Genomic DNA, 21,260 nt, shown 5'->3' with positions numbered 1-21,260 from the left:
CGCAACAGCTGCGTGCTGCGGGGTTCCATCTCGCCGAATGCCCCACACAATTGTGTTCTCGGGAACTCTAGAATAGCTGGGTTTACTTTGACGCCATACAGTTACCGGAATGTAGATATTGAGTATTTTCAAAACATGCGTCGGCTGCGGTGGAGGAGGAGGCTCGACCTTGGTGTCCAAGCTCTTAAGAAAACGACGTTGTTGAAACGTTTCGCCTTGTTTCCTCGTCCTCAGCTCCCCCTAATAATAAAGTTTTATTCTGGAATATCCGCATCCTACCAGAATCGCAGCAAGCAAGACCGGGAATCGATGACCCTGATCTGCGACTGGGCCATGGGGTCCCCACGCTTGACCGAAACTCGAGTCTCTGGACCGAGAGAACATGAATCAGGTTGAGACAGCATGTTTCTCTCTGTGGCTATTAGTACATATCAATTAACGTTAGTCAGTACCGCATTCCACCTCAAGCGATTCCCTCTAATAGATACCTCTTCGTCTAAGCAAATATCTGTTGCGGGTGCATATAATGTTGGTTGGCCGACCCCATGCCAACAGACGTTCCTTTTGGCTGGCGCAGCAATACCAGGTCCATTTTTCGCCCGCTCTTCGAAGTCCAACTCACATGCTCAACTTCTCAAGTCCGTGAAGTTTACTTCCGGCATTGCATTACCTATATCCACACTGGCGGAGCCTAGACATGCCTAGGACCAGGTTGGGTGATTCGACTGCATCACGTAACGGGAGATTCGGTAGTTACCTTACTCTGCAACTTCCCTCTTATTATTGCAACTTGCGATCGGCCGTGTTTAAGCCCCTTTTACACGTGTACGTCGGCTGCCCCTTTTCCTCCAAGCGACAGCCGACAGTCCTCTCGGGACGAGACCCGGCGCTGGGGACCCCGGCACTACGGGGCAGTCTCGACCATCTGCTTGGCCTCCTTGGCAGATTGACATCGCGATAGTCGCGGCTTGGCAAGCAAACGAGATGGACTCCCGTGCCAAATTGGGACCGTATGGGACCATGGCGCCTTCGAACGCCCATCCAAACGCGGAAATGGAGCTGGAACCCCTGAAGACCCTGGAAATTGGAATCTCAGTCCAGGAGTAGGTAATAAAGAATAAATGAGAGCCCGTCATCTCTTCATGGTCGAAGCGTCCCAAACTGTTTTCTCTTCCTGCAAATTCCCCGTGACTCACACCTCTCGTGATATCTGTCTTCCTCTTCCTCTCCGTCACGAACATATCCCCTACCCCCTTAGCCGAAAGGAAAAACCAAAACCCAACAAACCACAACCATGTCCGCCGACGCCCAACCCCAGCTGGAGCAGCAGCAACCACAGCAACAAGCGGCTCAAGAACAGCAGCAACCACAACAGCAACAACAACAACAACAAGAACCAGAGCAAACAGCCACCGAGGAGGCGTCCGCCGCCCAGGAGCAGCAACAACCAGCAAAGGAAAAGAAGCCGAACCCGCTGAAGAACATCCTCAAGACCCTGTTCGGCTGCCTGCGGAAGCCCAAGGTGACCGACGACGAGGAGCAGCACGCCGCCGGTGCCGAGAAGGAGGCGAAGAAGGCGCTTGTCTCGGACGAGGACGGGCAGGCGAACGGGGGACACGATGACGCGAACAAGAATGCGAATGTGAATGCGGCTGCCGCGGCTGCTGCCGCTCCGGCCACCGCGGGAGGGGAGGAGGAAAAGACACAGCAGCAGGCCGTCCCTGATCACCTTGGTGGTGCGACCACGGCGGGTGATGGGAAGGGGGTGACGACGACGATCAGCGCGAATTGATCGTGGAGGAGACCCAGGCATGTAGTGATAGGGGAAGTTGGTGGTTGGTTGGGTAAGTGCATGTGGTGCGGGAAAGGGGGGAGCGGAGTGATGCTGACGCGGAAATGCAGACGAGCTTTGGCTTTTGGATTCCAAGGGGGTGGAAGAGAAGGTTTCACCGGGAGCGGATTGTACACCTTTTAATCGCTTTTTGTCTTTGTGTCACTTTTCCAAGTACTGCTCATCAATATACCCAAGCTGGATTCTTTTTCTCCCGGTTCTCATCCGTCATGATTGCTCCTTCTCTTCCTCTTGATTCCTCACCTTACCCCCGTCCCTCTCTTCCCGCCGACTCATCCGCCTCCCATACATCGTCTTATCCTCATGGCCCACCCCGTGCCACGTCTTCGTCTCCGGGACTCCATACGTACTAATCCCCCTTTATAGGGGTAAGTATAGTATATGGTAAATACTGTAGATAGCTAGCAATTCTTTGTTTATAGATGATTTAGATATATATAATTCCTCCTAGGGATTTACTATAATGAAAACAACCCCGGTTGTCGGATACTCGCGGTGGAAATGGCGGGACGAAGGCTGACTGAAGACGCCGCCGCGCGCGAGTCGTGTCACCTGAGGCTTACAGTAGGGATGCCAAGACTGTTGATCTTTGGTACTGGCCACCCCCTTTTTTACGAATCTGGACACGTTAGTGTCAAAGTGGGGGAGCATGAGTGGGATGGCGTGGGAAGTTCATTCACCCGCCCGACCTTGGTTTCGGGCCGAGTCGGGGATGATGCCAGCTCCCGCGCATGACTGAGAGTTCTGGGTGAGAAGGTGCTCATGAGAGAGTGCTGCGCAGAGTCCATATGGGCTCGAGTTCAAAAGAGGGTGATTCAGATGAATTTAAAGTCACTAAATGTCCCTACTCAACTCATGTGTCTCAGACAACGCTAGAACCCTATGCATTTCGTCTCATCGTAGTGTTAGATTCTTAGCATGCCGTTCCAAGTCCGTTATACTCATTCGTTCTGCTTTGTCCGCAGCCGTCGAGACTCTGTTGCCCAACTCAAACATGTAACGTTAACTTCTCGCATTCCAGAATTCAGCCCGGACTTTGCATCCACTACGATTCCCGATTCAACGAATCTTTAGCTCTGCGTTGCCAGTGTTACACAAAGGCTCGGAGCTACTATTCAGTGGGACCAATTCAGAGCTTCAGATAACCTGTTAGAAAGAGCAACAACCGTCACGTTCCTCGTGACTTGGAAATCCGATGGAGGATGACCTTCATCACGGACAAGAACCGTGCATAGGTTCTCAAGATGTTGCGCGTCGGCGCGATGTGAGTGGCTATCGTCAGCATCGTGATCCTGTTCACATTGTCAGCGACGACCATACATGGCAATACGGAGAGTGGCTCAGTCCCGGAGACGTATGATGATGAGGCCAGGGAGAACAACATGGAGTGCCGGTTCGTCTATAAAGATCACTATCCTCTCACAAATAGAGCCCTTTCTCTCAACACAACACAAAACTCCAACCCCAGCCTCCAACCAATTCCATCGCCTTTACCACCAGCAAAAGCTCAGCACCGACACTCGCCTTCACAACCGTCAACATGATGTTCAAGACCACCACCGTCCTCGCCCTCGTCGCGACCCTTGCGCCCAGCGCCCTGGCCGTCCCCACGGACTCAGGTTTTAAGGTCGAGACGCGCCAGGAGCCTGGCCCTACCTGCCCTCGCAGCGATAATGCCTGTGGCTTCTACCTGCTCGACCCTGGTCGTGGGTGTAAGCTATCCCTCACATTACACCGTGCTAGCCCCTTTTGCTTCATAGCCGAGACACTAACTGTAGCTTCTTTCCTTTCGCACAGGCCTCGTCACCGAGTAACAACTGCGTAACCTCGGCGAGCCCTGCACCGCCGACCCCTGGGATTCTATCTATCGCGTCGACGCCGCGGGCGTCCCGGTCGAGTGCGTCCAGGCGTGCCCCGCCAGTTGCGAAGACCGTCGCCTCCAAGGCGACCCGACCCACTGTGCTGGCCTGCCTGCGCCCCCTGCCAACTGAACAATCCCATGGCAGAGCGACTAGAAAGAGTAGCTCGGGGATGGTGCTGATTTGGGGCTGAGCCGGGGCTTGGATGACCGGCTGTTTCCTCTGTGGCTTCCTACTTTTCCTTCGAGACACTTTGTACCCGCTTGGCCAGCGATTCATTCTTTCAAGTAGAAGGTCGATAGCTTCACAGCTACTGCTAGGACTCAGAAACGAATAAACGCGCGTTTCAAACTTGGGGCTAATTCCCTATCACAGCATGTCCCGTCGTCTCTTGTCATCTTGGTCGTGGATGCCTCGTGCTGAGGAGTGGCCTAACAGAGAGTTGCCTCGAATCCGATACCACCTCCCACTCTTGGTCCTTGCTGTCTGTCATACCAAGCTCGGACTCACTCTCCGCGTCTTGAAGATAAAGCGCCCGCTCATCCTCGCTGTCTTGCCTTTCCTCTCCCTTCCCACCCTCTTTTTCCTGCTCTTCTTCATTGTCCAGCTGCTTACCCCCCTTGTGTCCATCATGACCCACTTCCCCCGGGCGGTACGAAGGCGACTCGAGCCTGCGGGCTGTAGTACGTCTTCCACGGGAGCGGCGAGATGCCACAGGTCGCCTTGAACAGCGGGTAGTCCATGTCCTGGATAAGCCCGCACTGTCCGGTGGCAGACAACTGGGACAAGGCAGCATGGACCATCTGCAGGTAGATTCACGCCTGTGTGACGGAAAATTGGCTCTGATTTGGATGCATAGTCCGCAACCCGCATGGTCTGCTTTTGCAGCGAGGCAAAGGCCGGGTTGATGAACCAGCTGCGGCGGCGGGTCTCCCCGGGACGGAGATACCGCTGAACCACGGCAAGCACGAAGCGAAGGACTCGGTTGGGATCTTCCTGCTGTTTGTTGCTGGTCTGCTGCCAGAAGCGGGATTCCGTGTTGCGCGGAGGGTTGACTAGCTTGCGCACGTCAGGCCACAGCTACAACTTCTCCGCGTATTCTGATTTCAGGATGTCCGAGCGGTAGTAGGAGGTCGGGAACTTGTCATCTTCGAGCTCCGGGATGTAGTAAAAAGATTTGCTTAAAAATGGCGTCGCGAGGCTTGTGACCTGTACACTTGCATTGCCTCCATCGCCGGTCGGTTGTGGTAGAGCCAGAAGATAGTGAGCGTTCTGAGACCTGCGTTAGCATACTCTCCCTCGGAATTAGGAGGCCGAGGATGTCGTACCTTGACTCTGGTTGGAGCTGGAAGTTGGGGTTTCTTTGGTTGTAACGATCCATCAAAATCGCGAACTTGGTCGCTACCTCGAGCAACAGCTTAGCTTGGTGCTCAGCTGGGTCGACATAGCGGAACAGTGGGATCGTTACGTGCGATAACCAAACCATGGCCTTGTGCACGCGGGGATCCCGGACTGGGCCAACCTACCATTTGAGCGGGAAGGCAGTTGTCGTGGGCAGATCAAGGCCGCAGACGAGGACTGACCATTGCGGTATGTCGGGAAGACACTCTTTATTATCCTGCGGATCAGGGCGGGACGGCATAATGATGGATGGAGAGTGGAGAACCAAGTTTGGCAATGGAAGATCATCAATGGCAATACCTCCGAGTCAACGATCAATCAAGTCCAAACTTGACATGATCTCAATGAGACGATGAAATGGGAGAGACTTGACTTTAAGTGCAGCAACATCTTCAAACGTGTCATCCCGCTGCTACGCAATGGTTGCCAGAGCGCAACCCCAACCCTTCGTAGTGTCTTTCATACTCGTAGCTGTTCTATACAAGGTGTTTTGAGTCAATTTGGGGGTGGTGTGCCTTTGGTACGTGGCCCTAAGTACGCCGAATGATGAATGGAAGTACGATGAAGCGACCTTGGAAAGGAGAGTGGAGTGGGAGACGCTCGAATGTCACTCGCGTCGGATCGGGGGTTTTACATCATGTCCCTTTGAATGAGGATTTTCTGAGCTGCTGAAAGAGGGGGTTATATCAGCCACCTATATACAGCTGCTCCATCATTAATAAGTCTACTAGTAGTGTGAAGAACTAGGCCCCTGTCAAATGATAAATCAGCCCTCTCCCCGTCCAAACCGTGCACCTGCCCCCGCTCCATGGAAGTGCCCGGCCCAGGCGACTCCATTGCCGTCCCAGTCGCTAGACGAAGGTGACCTTGAAGGCCAGGACGGGCGCGTTGGAACAACTGTTCGTCGTCTGACGCGCCGCGAGCGCATTCCCGCCATTGTGCCCGACCTCCAACGCGGACACGGTCGAATTGGCATCGGCGTCGTCGCGGCTGATGATTCCGCAGTTGGCAGTGGGTCGCCATTCGAACTGCGTGTTTTGTTTGATGCTTGTGCTGACCGACGCCGCCAGGGTCGGCACGTTCTGGCACCAGTTGCCCGTGCCCGTGTACGCCCAGAGAAGGCTCCCCTGACAGTTGGGGCCGCCCCAGCCCGCCACGGACCAAAAGCCCGCTCGCTCGTCAAGCTGGGCGGGTGCTCTGGGTGGGCGGTGTTAGTAGACAGACCTCACTACTGGGGAAGAGAGCCACACGTACGGGGCGGCGCCGGCAATGCCGGCAATCGCGAGTATGGAGATGGTGCTCAAAGGATGCATTCTGCTGTTTTAGTCTGGAGGCTGGGCTTGGAATTTCCGTGTTGTGTTGAGAGGAAATGGGCTCCAGAGGTGAGAGAATGGTGATCTTTATAGACGAACCGGCGCTCTCTGTCGTCCTCGTCATCTCCCGCCCCGGAACTAAGCTTGGGCAGGCAGGTGAACATGGTCATGCAAGCTATCACTTAACTTCGCTGTTCCGGTGTCTGACATGCATAGTATTGGGAGGAATATCCTCTCGCGAGGTGCCATCGTGGGATCAGTGGTCACAGCGGCTAGGTAGTATAAGGGCTGGTATAGGGGCAGTCTGTTGAGTTGCCATTGGTCTTGTTGTATTGGAAAGCGGAGTAGTCACTGAGTTTATGCGTTGCCAGCGTAATGAACCATGGTTCCTGATGTATTATTTGTATATACCGTTGTAGTGCGGCCCCAAGTCATGTATGTAGCAGAGCAAGGCGCGGCCCCCAAGTAGCATGGCATGCAGACTTTGGCCCCCAACGTGGAGGGTGGAGCGTCAACTCGGCAGTTCGGTACCGAAGTGAGACAGTCTGACAGAGCCCCAGCAATCCTCCATCTCACGGTCTCACCTGCATGAATCACCTGGGCAATTCAACTACATACAAACAAGACCCCGAGGGCTGATTGAACACCTACCTACCAAAACGGGACCAAAATCATACTTCCCTTTACCCCTTTCCGCCTCATTCAGTGTGCCCTTTTAGAAATTGTGCCCGCAAAATATCTCAGTGCTCAGTACTGTATGTTCTTGGGAGGATAATCAGGATGTAAATCTCCAGAAATGGTGGGGCGTATATGAATCGGCCTACTGGGATTTATTGTGTCTCGTCTTTGAACTATTCAACTGAGTAGTATCTGCCCATCGATCTCTCATGTAACAAAGACATATACTATTCAGTCGCAGACGGTTAGTTTGTTTGTGAGCACCAATCAATGGCAATCCAGACAGAGCGCAATGCACCCATGGATGTCTTCTGCGCTTGTTCTCAATGTTGGCATGAGTCATCGGGCAATCATGTACAAGCCAAAAGCGCGCGTTCCTTCTCCTATTCAGTTTGCCACACACAGGGAAACACACGGGCATACTTTTTAAATCTGGTCAACCTTGATCCGATCGATCTATAATAAAAGACCGGACCATTTCCACTTCCCCTTTCGACCGACCACATGAATTTTTATCTCTACGCATTCTCTGCTACAACCCCTAAAATCGACGGCTGTGCCCTAAGATATAGGGGAGTGGAATATATTACTCTATAGCCAACTCGCCCTCTTGCTATTTAAATTCCCCAGATACCGACCTTTCTCGTCCGGTCAATCTACAATCTCCTTTAACCTTTAGGACCAAGCCGAGTTTAAGCTAGACACCATTTGTCGCTAGGCTGCTTCCAAGGCGGACAGCTATCGAGTTATAAGTCGGGGCGTACCGAAGCCTTCCCGTCTAGGCCACATAAGAAATCCGTCACCAGTACCAGGAGGTTATTTAGGAAAAGGTAGATAAGACAGGTGAACTTGTAGTCAAGGATGTATAAGAGTACCTCGACGACGCAAGCTTTAGCGTAGATGAGGATGACCAGCCGCTCGCAAGGGCACACATCCGGCACCACTCCGAGATACCTGACTCAGAGGATGACGCAAGCTACAGCGTAGATGAGGACAACCGTTCGCTCGTACGGGTACCTATCCGGCACCGCTCCAAGCTCACCAAGCCCGCCAAAGATGAGGACGGCCTACCACCGACGTTAAGAACCCCTATCCGCCAACGTCTGAGGAACTCCGCAAGTCGAAAACGGGTGGCATCAAACCCAGCACCGTTCCCTTACTCGAAGAGGCAAAGGGTAGATAGATCGGACTACAACGACGTGGGATTGAACATATACGACGCTGATGAAGATGATGCTTCTGAGTGTGATGTTCTCGAAGACGAAGACCCTGCAGATTCCGAATACCTTCTCCAGGACGAAGACCCCGCAGACTCCGAGTACGGCGCTAAGACCGAGCACGACGATGAATCCGACGTTGCTTTGGACATCGAGCACTTGGACCACGATCCGCTCGTTGAAGATATCTTCAAGCAGCTGGGCGACTATGAAGATAGCGAATACGAGGACGATACGCCCGTGCACGAGGAAGAGGGCAATGATGTGCTCGGCCCAGACACGTTCAATCTCGACAATGTGAGCCTTGACCAGCTACAAGGATTCGCAGACATCGAAACGGTCGATGTGTCATCGGAAGACGGCTAAAATCAGATCAAGTCCTTCAAGGATCGAATTCTCGGTCTCCCTCGCTAGCAACCTTGATGAGAAAGTGGTGAAGCAAGGTTGCGGCCATTGTGGGGAGCCTGAGCCCGAGCCCGAGGAATGCAACTATGTGGAAAGGTTCTGGGCCCGAACGACGATGCCCGGCTTGTTACAGTTATCGACACAAACACAGGGTCGAGTGACCACAAAGGTTTTGGCGACAGAATCGCATCAAGAACGGATGTGGGAACTGCAGAGCCAAGGAACCGGCGCCGGGCAGTATCAAGAGTAAAAATTGGAAGGGGTCGGGGCCCGAACGACGATGCTCGGCTTGTCACAGGTATCGAAAAAGAGAAGGGGTCGAGCGACCGGAAAGGCTTTGGGGAGGCTCGTCCTGATCAGATTAAATGATACAGGAAACCCGTTGCTGACCCGTTGCACCACATCAGCAACTACGATGCTTCTGTAGTTAATATAGTGCTTCTTTCCCTCTATAACAAGGGGGACGTATTAGTCTAAGTCATTGTTACTAGGGACTTTTGCTAGCTGCCGCCTATAAAGCTGTTCTAGTACTGTATCACTTGCAGTAGCGACCTTATCTCGCGAGCTAGGGACGAACACACCCTATCCTACGTCTTTGTATCCGATCCCCTAAGTAGTCCACGGGTATGTCCACCTAACTACCTCCCGTGGGATTTCCGCTCCCTCGGGCATCATCTCTCGCCAGTCCTTGGGCTTGTCACGGTGGATAAGATAGCCACCCAGGTGGCGATGGCAGATGTCCGGTGGCCGCTCGTCCCCGCTATCCTCGCCGCGCGTCCAGGGCCGTACCAGGGAAAGCCGCACCTGCCGTTCGATACCGCGGTGGCCCGTGACCGTGGTTAGGCGGTGTGCCCAGCCATAGCAGTAGACCGAACGGTTGAGCGGAGACGAGTCGCGAGCCACGCCGAGGGCCATGGGCGTGAGTTTGCTGGCTTCGATGAGTGCCTCGACGTCGGGTAGGTCGATGTCGGGCACTATCTGCACCGGGAGATAGAGGTTGTCCGGGACTGGGACGGTGGACCACTTCTGGAGGGTCTGGCGGAGCTCTTCTGCCGATAGGGGCTCGGATGTGACTTCTGAAGGTGGGAGGATGAAGTTTGCGCGGGTCTCTTCGGAATGTGTGGATATTGCGTCAATGAGTTTGCGGAAGTAGGCTGCGGCCAGGCCGGTGCAGACCAGCTTGCGCCTGCGCAAGGCTGGGTACAGCACGCTGAGGAGGATGTCCTGCTGCGCCACCAGTTCGTTGCTGTCCGTTTCGTGGTCGAGGATGAACTGGGTGATGATCTTTTGCTGGACCTCTGGTGCAGGTGTACCGGTCCGTGCTGCAGATCGGTCACGAGCGCAACCAGGGCGCTCAGGTCGAGGTTGACCGTCCCTGTTCGGCGCCCGTAGTCGTCTCCGACCAGCGGGTCACGGTCCTTGACGAGGGCGATGATCGCGTCGTCAAGAGGCGGAGGTGGCTTCGTGAGGAATGGGCTATCTGCACAGCTCACCTGTACCGAGACGTCGCCATCCCCAATATTGTGCCGGATGTAGTGAATCATCCGGTCTACTGCCTCGGACCTGCCCTCTCGGAGTCCAGGCAGGATGAGGTGAACTTGCTGGCAGTGGTTCCAGCGCGCCGCAAGGACGATCTTATTGACCGTGTCAGCGAACTCTGTGTGGCCTAGTCCTCCGTCTACAGCGTCGGCTGCCTCCCCGTCTTCATCGTCTTCCGGCTCGCTCGCCCATCCTTCGGCCACAACCTGGTACTCAAGTGCCTTGGAAGATATGTAGATGAACTTGAGCCAGGTGGTGCCGCTGTCGACAACGGCGTCCACAGCCACCGGTTTCTCCTGGAAGGGCCCGTCCTTGTTGGCCAACCAAACCGTCCTCCAGAGGGACCGGCAGACGTGGGCTCCGGGTGAAATCTTTGTTGATGGCGACGAGGCCGCGGCACTTCCTGACAACAGCCCACCTGTCATCCCAGCAGCAACTCTTAAGTCCAGAGTACTGGGCCTGCGAGATGGATGCCGCTGATGGCCCGCGCTGCTTTTGGGCGACCTTGCCGAGTGCCCTCTGCTGGACTTTCAACAATGCGTGGAGTCCCCGCACGGGGCGACTTGTTGCTTCGGCTGCCTGCTGGAGACGCTGCAGTTCCTGCATGCATCGCTGGGACTGTGTAATGCGGGCCTCTATGCAGTCATCTAGTCCTGCGTCCGCCGGGAATTGCATACCCGTACTCTTCGCCTCCCGAGCATCTCGGGGTTCGGGGGTGTTTTCGTTGATTGAATTGGTTGATGCGCGCTCATGGCCGGCGGACGTTGCTAACGTCATTCCGAAGGCAATGCCCGTAATGAACCGCAATCTACTCTGTCACGGAACCTTACAGGTGGTTATGAACTCTGTTGATGCCTAATAACTGTTCGCATTTCCTATTTCCCTCTCGCAGTGGGCCACGAAACTTCAATTTTCAGCCCCTGCGATGTAGCTGAGGGTCAGGGTTCCCAAAGCCATCGCTCTTTGCCTTACCAGACCAGAAGCCGAGCAAGTGCTCATTTCTCTCCTCCGTATTTGAATTCAAAAGTCTGTTACGATATGTGGCTCAATGGGTGCAAACGATAGCATAGCGGGAATGAACCGCCAAACAATGGGGAGAGAACAGAGAGCAAGAAACAAACCAATTCGCCTCGAACAGCTCCCACGCTCTACCCGCAGTCCCCTTGGTTGCCTTCCGTTGGGGCTTGACTCTCTGCAATACTGCACGTGAGTTCAGGGAAAGACCGAAACAACTTAGCAACGTCGACTGACTACTAATGTACCACTCATGTGACGCATGCGACAGGCTAAATATCTCACAAAGCTCTTCGTGATGAGTTTCCTTCGAGTGCAAGTGTTACTTCTCTTTTCTTACAAAGGAAAAGGAGAGAAGGAAAAGAAACAACGACAGGAAAGAAGAAAAAGGAAAGGAAAGGAAAGGAAGAACAGCTCGAGCGCCACTAAGAACCTCCCCTTCAGGCCGCTGCAAACAGGCAATACCGGTTTCGAACAACGAGAGTCTGCTCGCACGTTCTTTGAAGTACTTACTCGCGTCTTCCAACCTGGAATTCTTCCGATTCACAAGCCTAAGCCTAGTACTTCCAGGGGTACGTGGGGATGACCCGTCGAGCAGAAGAACGCAACCTCGACGACGCAGCTAGTCCAGGGGTTACAGAAGGTCGAATAACCCGTTGAGTGCTTTCTCAATGAACTGGACTCTCCGGACATTCTTTGACGCCGTCAGTAAAAGGGAGACTGGCATATGACGGCCCATAGATGCTTGAGAGCAGCCACCTACAAGGGATGTAGGTATAGTAAATCCTACATCTGACTTGACGACGTTGGACCAACCTGGGAAGGAAGAATGTCGTTATGTAAACAGGATGGTTAGAATCGGCAATGGCTTGCCAAGCCCGCGGCTCCGCGTCGCTTTTTCATGGAAGCTCGAGATCCACACCCGTCGGTGACAATTCAGTGATAGCTAACCCCGCCAACCTGGGGAATCGGGGAATCCGTGTCTGACATCCATGCACGGTGAGCACCGGCGTGGCGTGTCTTGATCTCCTCGACCTTTCTGGCTGTATGGTACTGATATCTCTTCCGTAATACGCTGTTCACCTTCCCCTATCCGCACGCTGCTGTGTTGGACCGTTTCCTTTTCTTTCTCTGTCTGTGTCATGACCGGGACCTTGGCTGAGGCACCTCAGCATTTCACGATTTCCACTAGGTGGAATTGCCACCCTGATCTCCAATATATGGCATTGAGGTTATAGCGAACCTCCAACATCTAATAGCCCAAATCGTTCTGCATGATCAACTCATCCATTCTGGTGACTAGTCGAGGTGCGTAATTGCATGTTACTCATCCGTTTTACATCCATCTTCAAAGACAAGTGAAAGATCTGGAAGCTGCACCCGAGGATAAGAGGACGAGAGGTTTTCTGCGTAGAGCCGTAGCGCCGTGAGCACCTTCCTAATCTGCACATCTGGTTGAACTTTTAGCGGCTTGGCTGCCCCGCGAGTTGCAAGTCCCCGAACGCCAAGGGGCTACGCCGGGTCTTATCTCTCTGCCGCCACTAAGATCTGCATTATCCTGCATAGCCGTTTGTACTTGGCACCCGGTTTGATTCCAACCACAGCTGTCGTCTTGCGGACTGCCAGAGCTTGATTCCCAACTGCCAAGCGTTCTACCGTACGATTACCCGGGCTTGTGCTGTTTGGGTCACCGAGGGGCGTGTGTACCCCGGCTGGGTGGTGAGGACGGCGGGCAATGATGAAGCCAACCTACCCGAATTGGAATGCGACGTAATCCTAGTGTGCACCTCAGCATGTGGGCACGGTCAGCACCAACCATGCCATGCAATTCGCACGTTATCGGACGAATCCCACCTCGCACGGGACCCCAGGATGACGGTCAACAACCCCTGTTGTCCGGGGGAGGACGCGGCGCTCCGTGTGGTCCTCCGCTTTGGCAGACTGAACATGACCCCGACGATAGCCTTTCCCCATTGGCATCTGCACTTTGCCACCGCGTATTCCGTATATTAAGCTTCCCCCCGCCAAGTCTGTTTACCTTCCATGTTTACTCTCTTTGCTTACTTTCCCTGCATCCTCGACCGGTCAAGCTGTACCGTGAACTCAGAAAGCAGCACAAACAAAACGACCAGTACACACCATGGCGGGATTTTTCTCGAAGACCCGCGACGATGAGAAGCGCACCGAATCCCCCGCGCAAGAACTCCCCGCCGTCGAGTACAGCGGCGAAGAAGGAACCGTCGACGATGTGGAGGATGATCTGCATCGCGGAATGAAACCCAGGCAACTAAGTATGTACAGTTTTCTACGCACATGCCACGAGAGCGAACAAACACATACTGACGCACATGCAGATATGATGGCCATTGCCGGCGCGATAGGGACGGGCCTCGTCATTGGCACGGGCACGGCACTTAAATTCGGCCCCGGGTCGCTGCTAATCGGGTACGCCCTCATGGGCTTCACCGTCTATGTGGTCATGGTCGCGCTCGGCGAGATGGGCGCGTGGTTACCGCACAAGAAGAGCTTCTCGGGATACGCCTCACGCTTCGTTGATCCTGCCATGGGCTTCGCGACTGGCTGGAACTACTTTTTCAAATACGTCGTTTTGTTGCCGAACAACTTGACGGCAACGGGCATTCTCCTGCAGTACTGGCTGCCAAATCTCAACGTGTCGGTCTGGATCGTCGTCTTTGGTGTTGCGATCATCACCCTCAACGTTTGTTTCCCCTTTCTCCAAAGCCGGAACGCGCTGTTGCTAACCCGATATAGTTGATCCATGTCTCCTTTTTTGGTGAAGCCGAGTTCTGGATGTCGCTGATCAAGGCACTCGTCATCTTGATGCTCATTCTACTTTGCTTCATCATCGCGCTCGGTGGGGGGCCCAATGGCGTTCGCACAGGCTTCTACTTCTGGCAGAATCCCGGTGCCTTTGCCCAGTACACGGTTACCATCAAGGGTCATACTACCGTCATCCAGGGTGATACCGGTCGCTTCCTAGGCGTCTGGGCCTGCATCGTCCAGGCCACGTTTGCTTACCTCGGCACTGAACTTATCGGCGTGGCCTTTGGCGAGACACCCAACCCGCGCAAGAACGTTCCCCGAGCCGTCAACCAGACCCTCTCCCGGATCGTCTTCTTCTACATCGCCGGCGTGCTGGTGCTCGGCATGGCGGTCCCGTACAACAGCCCCCAGCTCATTGAGGCTACCCGCAAAGGCACAAGCGCATGTACGTTTCTCATTCACCCACCTTCTAGCCTCCAGTCCTTACTGACACAACCACAGTGGCATCACCATTCGTCGTCGCCGCTAGCGTCGCAGGCGTCAACAAACTCGCCGACGCCGTCAACGGCTTGCTCTTGATCTTCACCATTTCGGCCGCGAACTCCGACATTTACCTCGCGTCGCGCACGGTCTGGGCGCTGGGCAAGGACGGTCAGGCTCCACAGATGATGCAGCGTACCAATAAGCACGGCGTGCCCGTTCCCGCGGTCGCCCTGTCATCCATCTTCATCGCGCTGGGCTTCATGAATGCCACCAAGTCAGCGGCGACCGTCTTCGGCTACTTCGTCTCGCTGGTGACCGTGTTTGGCGCGCTGAACTGGATCGCCGTGCTAGTCAGCTACATCGCCATGATCCGCGCTATGAAGGTGCAGGGCGTCAAGCGTGAGGTCATGCCCTATCGGAACATCTTGTTGCCGTGGGGGGCCTATATTGCGTTGTTCATTACGGCGATTGTCATCCTTTTCAACGGCTACTCGGCGTTTATCCCGCACTTTCAGGTGGACAAGTTCTTGACCAGCTACATTGGGATTCCGGTTTATGTCATCAACATTCTGTGGTGGAAGCTGTTCAAGAAGACGAAGCGGGTTAGACCTGAGGAAGCGGACTTGGTTACTGGAAGGAGGTCATTTTAAACACGGCGCTACGGTTGGTCTGGTTGGATATGGGATCATGAGGTTCGGATTTTGAGCGAGGAGTTCACGGTATATTCCATGGGCGGCATTGTATACCTCTCAGTCAAGTGACCAAATAGAGCACCTAACCCTAGGGAGCTGTGTTGTGAATGACGTAGTTGACCTGCCGACTTCAACTTGGTCCATTTCTTGACCAACCCGTACTGCTGTCATCCGCCCTCCTTAACCCATTGTATTGTGACTCGATTTCCATACCCACGGTCTTGCCCACAGGGTGTCCATCTCTCAACCCTCCTCCAAGCCACCCGTCTTTTTACAATCGATGCGGGGTATCCGCTCCTTGCGCCCCGCTTGCAATCCCGCAATCCGGCAGGCCGCACCCGCCAACGGCCCGTCCTTCATCTCACTCTCGTTCTCAACGGCAACGCGAAGAGTCTCCTCATCAAGCTCACCCTCTAAGGCTTGCCCACCAACCCATCACATCAATCCTACTATCCGACCCAACCGCCCCGCCAAGAAGATGGCTTCCCACAAAACCCAAGAACCCGTCATCACCTCCGTCACGGACCTCCCCACGTCCGAAGCGAAATGGGTCACCCTCAAGAAAGTCTCTTACCTCGATCAGACGGGTAAAGCCCGGACATGGGAGGTCGCCTCGCGCAAGACGCGCGCCGCCTCAGCGGGCGTGGACGCCGTGGCCATGGGCAACATCCTCCTGCACCCGGCGCGCCCCCCCGCCACGGTGGTGGTCATCCAGTACCGCCCGCCGCTGGATGCCTATACGGTCGAGTGGCCCGCGGGGCTGATCGACGAAGGCGAGACGGCGGAGCAAGCGGCGGTGAGGGAATTCAAGGAGGAGACGGGCTACGCGTGCGAGGTAGTCAGTGTGAGCCCCGTGCAGGCCGCGGATCCGGGGTTGAGCAGCGCGAATATGCAGCTGGTCATGGTGGAGGTCAAGCTCGGGGAGGACGAGGAGCTGCCGGCGCAGCGGCTCGACGACGGAGAGCATATTCAGCGCGTCGTGGTGCCGTTGGCGGAGCTGTATGAGAGGCTGGTGGAGTGGAGTAACCAGGAGAGGATGATAGTCGCCGCGAAGTTGTTTCATTTCGCCGCGGGGATGGAGTTTGCGAGGACCAAGGGGAAAGAGTATGGACTGTGAGGGAGGATGACGGTGAGAATCGGTTGGTCCCGAGATGGAGCGGTCTTCGGGATGCTGCGGGATGGTGAAGAGGGGCACGGCCGCACACTAGACATGCCTGCCATGGTCGACACTCGCGCATAGATCACGTAGATTCAATAAGAGCGTTTTGAGTCATCTCTGGACTTTAGATACTATGATGGTCGTCGAATTGCTCCAATGCTCGAACTCATTAGCTAATGGAATAGTCACCGGTGCTAGCATCATTCGACTGCAGCGGATGAAACCAGCCTCCCTGAAGGCTTGGAGAGGACCATAACGGAAGGTTGATGATTTTGGTTATAAGCGCAAAACGGAGGACAAGTGCGCGATCCCCAATAAACGACTCGGAGCTTGAATGACGAGCGATGAGCGTCCAAGTCGTTGACGCGCGATTAAAATAGCGTCCAACAACACCAAAGTGGCACTAATTGCAGCACAAATGCCAAGGTCAGCATTCAGCATGCGATGTAGGATACTTGGTACTATTTGGGCTGAAGGCAGGCGAGGGTTGCCATTCGAGAGATGCAGAGCTATGCAGAGCACTCTCCATCGGTTTCAGATCCCAAAAATCAAATAGGGCGGGGACCTATAGCATGACGAAGCCTGCCTCCTATGATTGATCTTCCCTAGTTCATGCAGGCTCTTTACACCATACATGAGCCGGGGTCATTATGGAGCCACTCCGGAAGCAAGGCCTGCGACTGCTTTCGATAGAATCTTCAACGACCAAATCGATGCATGCATGATGACAACAAGTTGCCGTTTGAGCCCTTGCAGAATGCAGATGGCTGTGGTTGCCAAGACGGTCCCACTTCCCTTTGGCTGGTCGCTTTTGCTGTGGTGCACGGGGTCGGTTGCCAGGCCGCCATTATTAGCGCATGCGACTGCCCAACAGTGTGACAACCTGACGCCAAGCCAAACAGACTCCGCCTGAAGCGGTGCTCCTTCCCCCATCTACGACATCGCATCGATCACGGCAACGACGACAGCAGCCGCGCAAAAGGTAGGTAAGACAGTCGCGCGCGGCCAGCACTTGTATCGGTCTCGACGACATCGTGTACCGGCGTTTCGGCAAGCTTGGACACCGATATTACGACAGCGCGCAGTCGGGAGTGTTGTCACTCTCGGTCGCAGCAAAAGGCGGAGGTTGTTGACGAAACTGTTCCCGGGAAATCGCGGTATTGGAAGCGACGAACGAGCGGGGATCCAACAATACTCGATCTGCTGTACCAGCCAAGCGCCTTTGGCCGTTTGACAATAACCAGATTACCGACATATCTCTTGCTCTGTTACGACACGTCTTGCGACAGCCTTTGCAGGAGCATTCATTGCGAATTATCAGCTTTGCCACATGCGTGATTACCCTGCGCAGCACGCCGCCCTCTGAACTAGCCAGATGTCCGAGCCGCCGTCGTCGCCGCCGAGACCAGGAGCCAGTGTGGAAGATGCCTTAGCTTGGTACAAGTCGCAATACGAGGTGCTGGAGGCAGAACTATCCGAGTTCCAGGCCTCAAGCAAGGAACTTGAAGGGGAACTCGAGAAGGAACTAGATGCGGCCGACAAAAGGGAGCGGGCGCTACGGCAAAAGACAGAGTCTCTGAGTTATGAGGTGGAGGAGTGGAAGGTACGCCGGTTTCGGCAACTACTAGTATGCTCTGAGGTGGTGTGGCTGACGAAGATGGTCTGCAGAGAAAATACAAGGAATCCAAGACCGAGGCGAACGCGGCGCAGAACGCGCTCGAGAAAGAGATTACGAACCTCCGCGACGCAAATAGGACGCTCCAGCTCAGACTGCGGGACATCGAGGTGGCCAACGATGACTTCGAACGCCAGGCGCGCACTACTACATCGTCTCTGGAAGACCTCGAGTCCAAGTACAATGTTGCGATTGAGAGAGCCGTCATGCTGGAGGAGGAGATCAAGATTGGCGAGCAAGAGCGGGAGCGACTACGAGTCGAGACGCAAAGACTGAGGGAAGAGCTAGCGGATCTCAAGATCGAAGCCGAAATCCTGCAAGACAAGATCAAGAAGCAAGAGTCGCGCCATCTGTCAACCATCTCGACCGACATTTCGGTTCCTGGCTCACCCTCCTTCTGCAATTCCCCGCATTCGACTGCGAGCTCTCCGATGATCATGACACCACCGGACACCAAGTCGTTGTCCACGGCGGACACGGCGTCAGAGATACAAGATCCTCCGTCGCCTCCAATGTCCGACACCTCAGTGCCTTTGCCCAGCATCGGGGGGCTCAAGACACCGGCCCCTCCACAAAAGAGTCGACTGCCCTCCGCCCCCGCCGAGAACAACATCATGCCGAAGCCGAGGGCGTTCACGACGTCCACTTCCTCTTCTCGCTCATCTCGTGTGGCAACCGCCTCAAGTTCGATGCGGACACCGGCCCACCGAAGTTCGGCAGCAAAGTCGACCCGCGCAACAGCCCACAGAATCCCGCCCTCAAACTCCCTCACCCACATCCGGACGCTCACCGCCCAAATGCAGCGGCTAGAAGCCCGTGTGCAATCGGCCCGCTCCAAGCTCCCAGGACCAGGACCGGCCAATACACCGCCACGTTCCTCCCCTCGCGGTATCGGTGTTCCATCAACCGTCACAATCCGAAGCCGCAAGCGCACTGTCGGCTCCACTGCATCTTCCAGCGCCGTCAGCCTTACCGGATCGGAAACAACCCCCTCTCAGCCCCGACACGCCCCCTCTGAATCTCGCGGTAGCATCTCCTCGAGCACAAGCAAGCATGTACCGAGACTTAGCACGTCCGGGGTCTCACGATTGTCCTTTGGGCCGTTGCCGAACCGCAACCCCGCCAGTTCGTCTACCTACAATGCCGACCCCGACGCCTCCCGGCCGAGTAGCAGGGCTAGTATCTCGAGCTATGCCCGCCCTCCAAGCAGGGCCGAGTCCCATGCCATGCCTCCTCCTCGGCCCATGAGCCGCGCCGGCCTTAGCAGCAGCCGAACGCCCGCCGGCCTGAGCAGGCCACGCAGCAGTCTCGGCATGCACGGAGGTGTGGCTTACAGCACGGCCGAGGAGGATGACGTTCCCGCCGGAGCGCCCATGAACGCCCCCGGGTATCGCACTCCTAGTAGGCGGGCTACGTACGGTCGTGTGGATATGGAGAGCGGAATTCCGCTTCCGGGCGTTGGGATTCCGGTCCCTTCTTCGAGGAGACAGAGCGGTGGGGCTGCGTCTGCCGGCAGTGGGAGAAGGACAAGTTCGGCGAGTACAAGAGTAGTGTTGGAGGATTTGGGCGAGACATATTGATGGGCAGTGGGTCCTTGTCTTCTCGTCACTGGCCCTTTGCTTGTCCAATTGACGCGGATACCACGGCTTCGGCTTGCTTGGAGGGAGGATGCGGCTTACTTTATACATTTTATTCCCCTTTTCATTTGTACTGCCCTTTCGTCGGCTTTGTCTTTCTCTTTGGGAGTCGGCTCTGTCCTTGAAGTGGAACATCTAGAAGATGGACAAGTATACCCCCATACAGCCTGCCCCTTTCCCATATGTTTCTGCTTTTTCTCTTCCCAATCTTGATCGCCTGAGTGTCCTCTGAGGGCGGGAGCATGGCAGAAGGTCTCTGCGTGGGATGGTTTGGTTGCTTACGGTCTCTCCTTTGGATTCAGGTCGTTGGGGCACGGATTGAGCAGTCAGAGCGCAGTTAATACCCACATCTACTTTCCTTGCCTTATTATCACAGTATGCATGTGACGGTGGTTCCATTTTGACTATCCTGTTGCTGAACTGTATATTGCCCGCATCGCTTGGGGGTATGGAGGCGAAGCCATCCTATCATGGTATCGTACAAAGTGAGTAGACTACCAGGCAGACTAAACATACAGAGTGTGTGTAACCCCATTGAAGAAGTAAGCACGGTCCACATCATCGGGGCGTCGCGAATCGTTGTTTGTTTCTCGATCACCCAACCGGCGACATGCCTTTCCACCTGTCCCCGGCCGCAGCCCGCCGGGTGTCGCTGGCTCGTTCGCTGTGCACATTGGCATTCCGGGGTTTCGTAGGGCTGAAGGGGGTCGTCGCATGGCGGGTGGGTTATCGTACGATTCTTATGTCAGGCGCAACGGTGGGGCTCACCTAGCCGTCCGACTGGGTCGACTCGATCCGGGGAACAACACGCGGCCGAGATCGATATACATAAGATCGAGATGCTCCCTGGCATTCCATCCTCGTGTAAGGGCGCCTAGAGTTATGCGGGTGAGGTGTGCTTCAAGCCCAATTCCAATGCAGACTTTCGGCTTGACCCCCTTTTCTCGCAACGAAAGGAGTTTATCTCTCCTTGGCACCGGAGTCCGACACGAGACTTCGCCTGACCTGGACTCTTCCCATGCCGCTAACAGGGTCATACGGCGGCAAGCGTGATTCTCGCTTATCGAGCCTACAGCACGGCCAACCCTCTCATAACCGCGGGCGGCGTTGGACTTCGGCAGCGGGGCTGCGTACCTTCCTCTCTCGAGACTCAGCCGGCTCGCCCGTCCAGCCCGTCCGATTGGAGAACAGGAGCAGGACCCAGAACATGATGCGAGAAGCTCAGGACTGACCCAGCACCTGGCAGGTGATGATTTCCAGTCTTTCCATGATTTACACGCTCGTCAACCGCGAAGAACTCTGCGGAGCCCGCGGGCGGCCGAGACGGGCGGAAGGAAGCGACAAGGCCACAGCAGTCTCTCCCGTCGGGAATCCTCGGGGCAGCTGCCAAGGCCGAAACCAATCGAGGCCTTCTTCTTCGCCGTCCTTCATCGAGTCGGTCCTACACTATAATCAACTGGCAGAATCGCACCCGGCGCAAATTCTTCGCAAGTCAACGGAAATGACCCCCACTAAAACCAACGCGATCGCGGACGAATGTTGGGGATCTGCG

The 21,260-nt window shown here is 55.2% G+C and overlaps 8 protein-coding genes across 8 annotated transcripts; 4 read left to right on the top strand and 4 right to left on the bottom strand.

The window, feature by feature from the left end:
• Window positions 1-1,104: 1,104 nt before the first annotated feature.
• Window positions 1,105-2,311, bottom strand: B0T15DRAFT_312799 (uncharacterized protein). Its single transcript, XM_062863950.1, has one exon. It carries the CDS (start codon window positions 1,811-1,813, stop codon window positions 1,247-1,249), a length of 567 nt encoding a protein of 188 aa, XP_062718472.1. The 5' UTR covers window positions 1,814-2,311; the 3' UTR covers window positions 1,105-1,246.
• Window positions 2,312-4,340: 2,029 nt separating this feature from the next.
• On the bottom strand, window positions 4,341-5,297 carry B0T15DRAFT_514706 (uncharacterized protein; the record flags this gene model as incomplete). The annotated part of the gene is made up of 5 exons (XM_062868142.1): window positions 4,341-4,490; window positions 4,579-4,770; window positions 4,929-4,983; window positions 5,040-5,233; window positions 5,295-5,297. The coding sequence occupies 5 exons, from the start codon at window positions 5,295-5,297 to the stop codon at window positions 4,341-4,343; spliced, it is 594 nt and encodes a 197-aa protein (XP_062718471.1).
• A 267-nt stretch (window positions 5,298-5,564) lies between these two features.
• Window positions 5,565-6,807, bottom strand: B0T15DRAFT_577746 (uncharacterized protein). Its single transcript, XM_062871072.1, has 2 exons — window positions 6,367-6,807; window positions 5,565-6,309 (listed from the first exon to the last, which is right to left on the bottom strand). Exons 1-2 carry the CDS (start codon window positions 6,423-6,425, stop codon window positions 5,964-5,966), a joined length of 405 nt encoding a protein of 134 aa, XP_062718470.1. The 5' UTR covers window positions 6,426-6,807; the 3' UTR covers window positions 5,565-5,963.
• Window positions 6,808-7,964: 1,157 nt separating this feature from the next.
• Window positions 7,965-8,686, top strand: B0T15DRAFT_562678 (uncharacterized protein; the record flags this gene model as incomplete). Its single annotated transcript, XM_062870588.1, has 2 exons — window positions 7,965-7,974; window positions 8,004-8,686. 2 exons carry the CDS (start codon window positions 7,965-7,967, stop codon window positions 8,684-8,686), a joined length of 693 nt encoding a protein of 230 aa, XP_062718469.1.
• A 648-nt stretch (window positions 8,687-9,334) lies between these two features.
• On the bottom strand, window positions 9,335-10,939 carry B0T15DRAFT_569808 (uncharacterized protein; the record flags this gene model as incomplete). The annotated part of the gene is made up of 3 exons (XM_062870818.1): window positions 9,335-10,009; window positions 10,039-10,557; window positions 10,589-10,939. 3 exons carry the CDS (start codon window positions 10,937-10,939, stop codon window positions 9,335-9,337), a joined length of 1,545 nt encoding a protein of 514 aa, XP_062718468.1.
• Window positions 10,940-13,165: 2,226 nt separating this feature from the next.
• On the top strand, window positions 13,166-15,356 carry B0T15DRAFT_312730 (amino acid permease/ SLC12A domain-containing protein). Its single transcript, XM_062863949.1, has 4 exons — window positions 13,166-13,569; window positions 13,633-13,997; window positions 14,051-14,507; window positions 14,564-15,356. Exons 1-4 carry the CDS (start codon window positions 13,419-13,421, stop codon window positions 15,193-15,195), a joined length of 1,605 nt encoding a protein of 534 aa, XP_062718467.1. The 5' UTR covers window positions 13,166-13,418; the 3' UTR covers window positions 15,196-15,356.
• Window positions 15,357-15,715: 359 nt separating this feature from the next.
• B0T15DRAFT_404036 (NUDIX hydrolase domain-like protein) lies at window positions 15,716-16,354 on the top strand (the record flags this gene model as incomplete). The annotated part of the gene is made up of 1 exon (XM_062865235.1): window positions 15,716-16,354. One exon carries the CDS (start codon window positions 15,716-15,718, stop codon window positions 16,352-16,354), a length of 639 nt encoding a protein of 212 aa, XP_062718466.1.
• Window positions 16,355-17,550: 1,196 nt separating this feature from the next.
• Window positions 17,551-19,747, top strand: B0T15DRAFT_312597 (NUDE protein). The gene is made up of 2 exons (XM_062863946.1): window positions 17,551-17,999; window positions 18,065-19,747. Exons 1-2 carry the CDS (start codon window positions 17,772-17,774, stop codon window positions 19,649-19,651), a joined length of 1,815 nt encoding a protein of 604 aa, XP_062718465.1. The 5' UTR covers window positions 17,551-17,771; the 3' UTR covers window positions 19,652-19,747.
• The last annotated feature ends 1,513 nt before the right edge of the window (window positions 19,748-21,260 follow it).

This window comes from Chaetomium strumarium (genome assembly GCF_033439665.1).
Source record: "Chaetomium strumarium strain CBS 333.67 chromosome Unknown B0T15scaffold_7, whole genome shotgun sequence".
NCBI lineage: Eukaryota > Fungi > Ascomycota > Sordariomycetes > Sordariales > Chaetomiaceae > Chaetomium > Chaetomium strumarium.
This window is presented reverse-complemented; position numbering and strand designations above follow the sequence as displayed.

Coding starts and splice junctions, on each gene's coding strand:
- B0T15DRAFT_312799 (XM_062863950.1), bottom strand. CDS start 1,813: ATGCCTGGGTCTCCTCCACGATCAATTCGCGCTGATCGTCGTCGTCAC.
- B0T15DRAFT_577746 (XM_062871072.1), bottom strand. CDS start 6,425: ATGCATCCTTTGAGCACCATCTCCATACTCGCGATTGCCGGCATTGCC. Junction 6,310..6,366: donor GGCATTGCCGGCGCCGCCCC/GTACGTGTGGCT, acceptor CCGCCCACCCAG/AGCACCCGCCCAGCTTGACG.
- B0T15DRAFT_312730 (XM_062863949.1), top strand. CDS start 13,419: ATGGCGGGATTTTTCTCGAAGACCCGCGACGATGAGAAGCGCACCGAA. Junction 13,998..14,050: donor TTGCGATCATCACCCTCAAC/GTTTGTTTCCCC, acceptor AACCCGATATAG/TTGATCCATGTCTCCTTTTT. Junction 14,508..14,563: donor CCGCAAAGGCACAAGCGCAT/GTACGTTTCTCA, acceptor ACACAACCACAG/TGGCATCACCATTCGTCGTC.
- B0T15DRAFT_312597 (XM_062863946.1), top strand. CDS start 17,772: ATGTCCGAGCCGCCGTCGTCGCCGCCGAGACCAGGAGCCAGTGTGGAA. Junction 18,000..18,064: donor ATGAGGTGGAGGAGTGGAAG/GTACGCCGGTTT, acceptor GATGGTCTGCAG/AGAAAATACAAGGAATCCAA.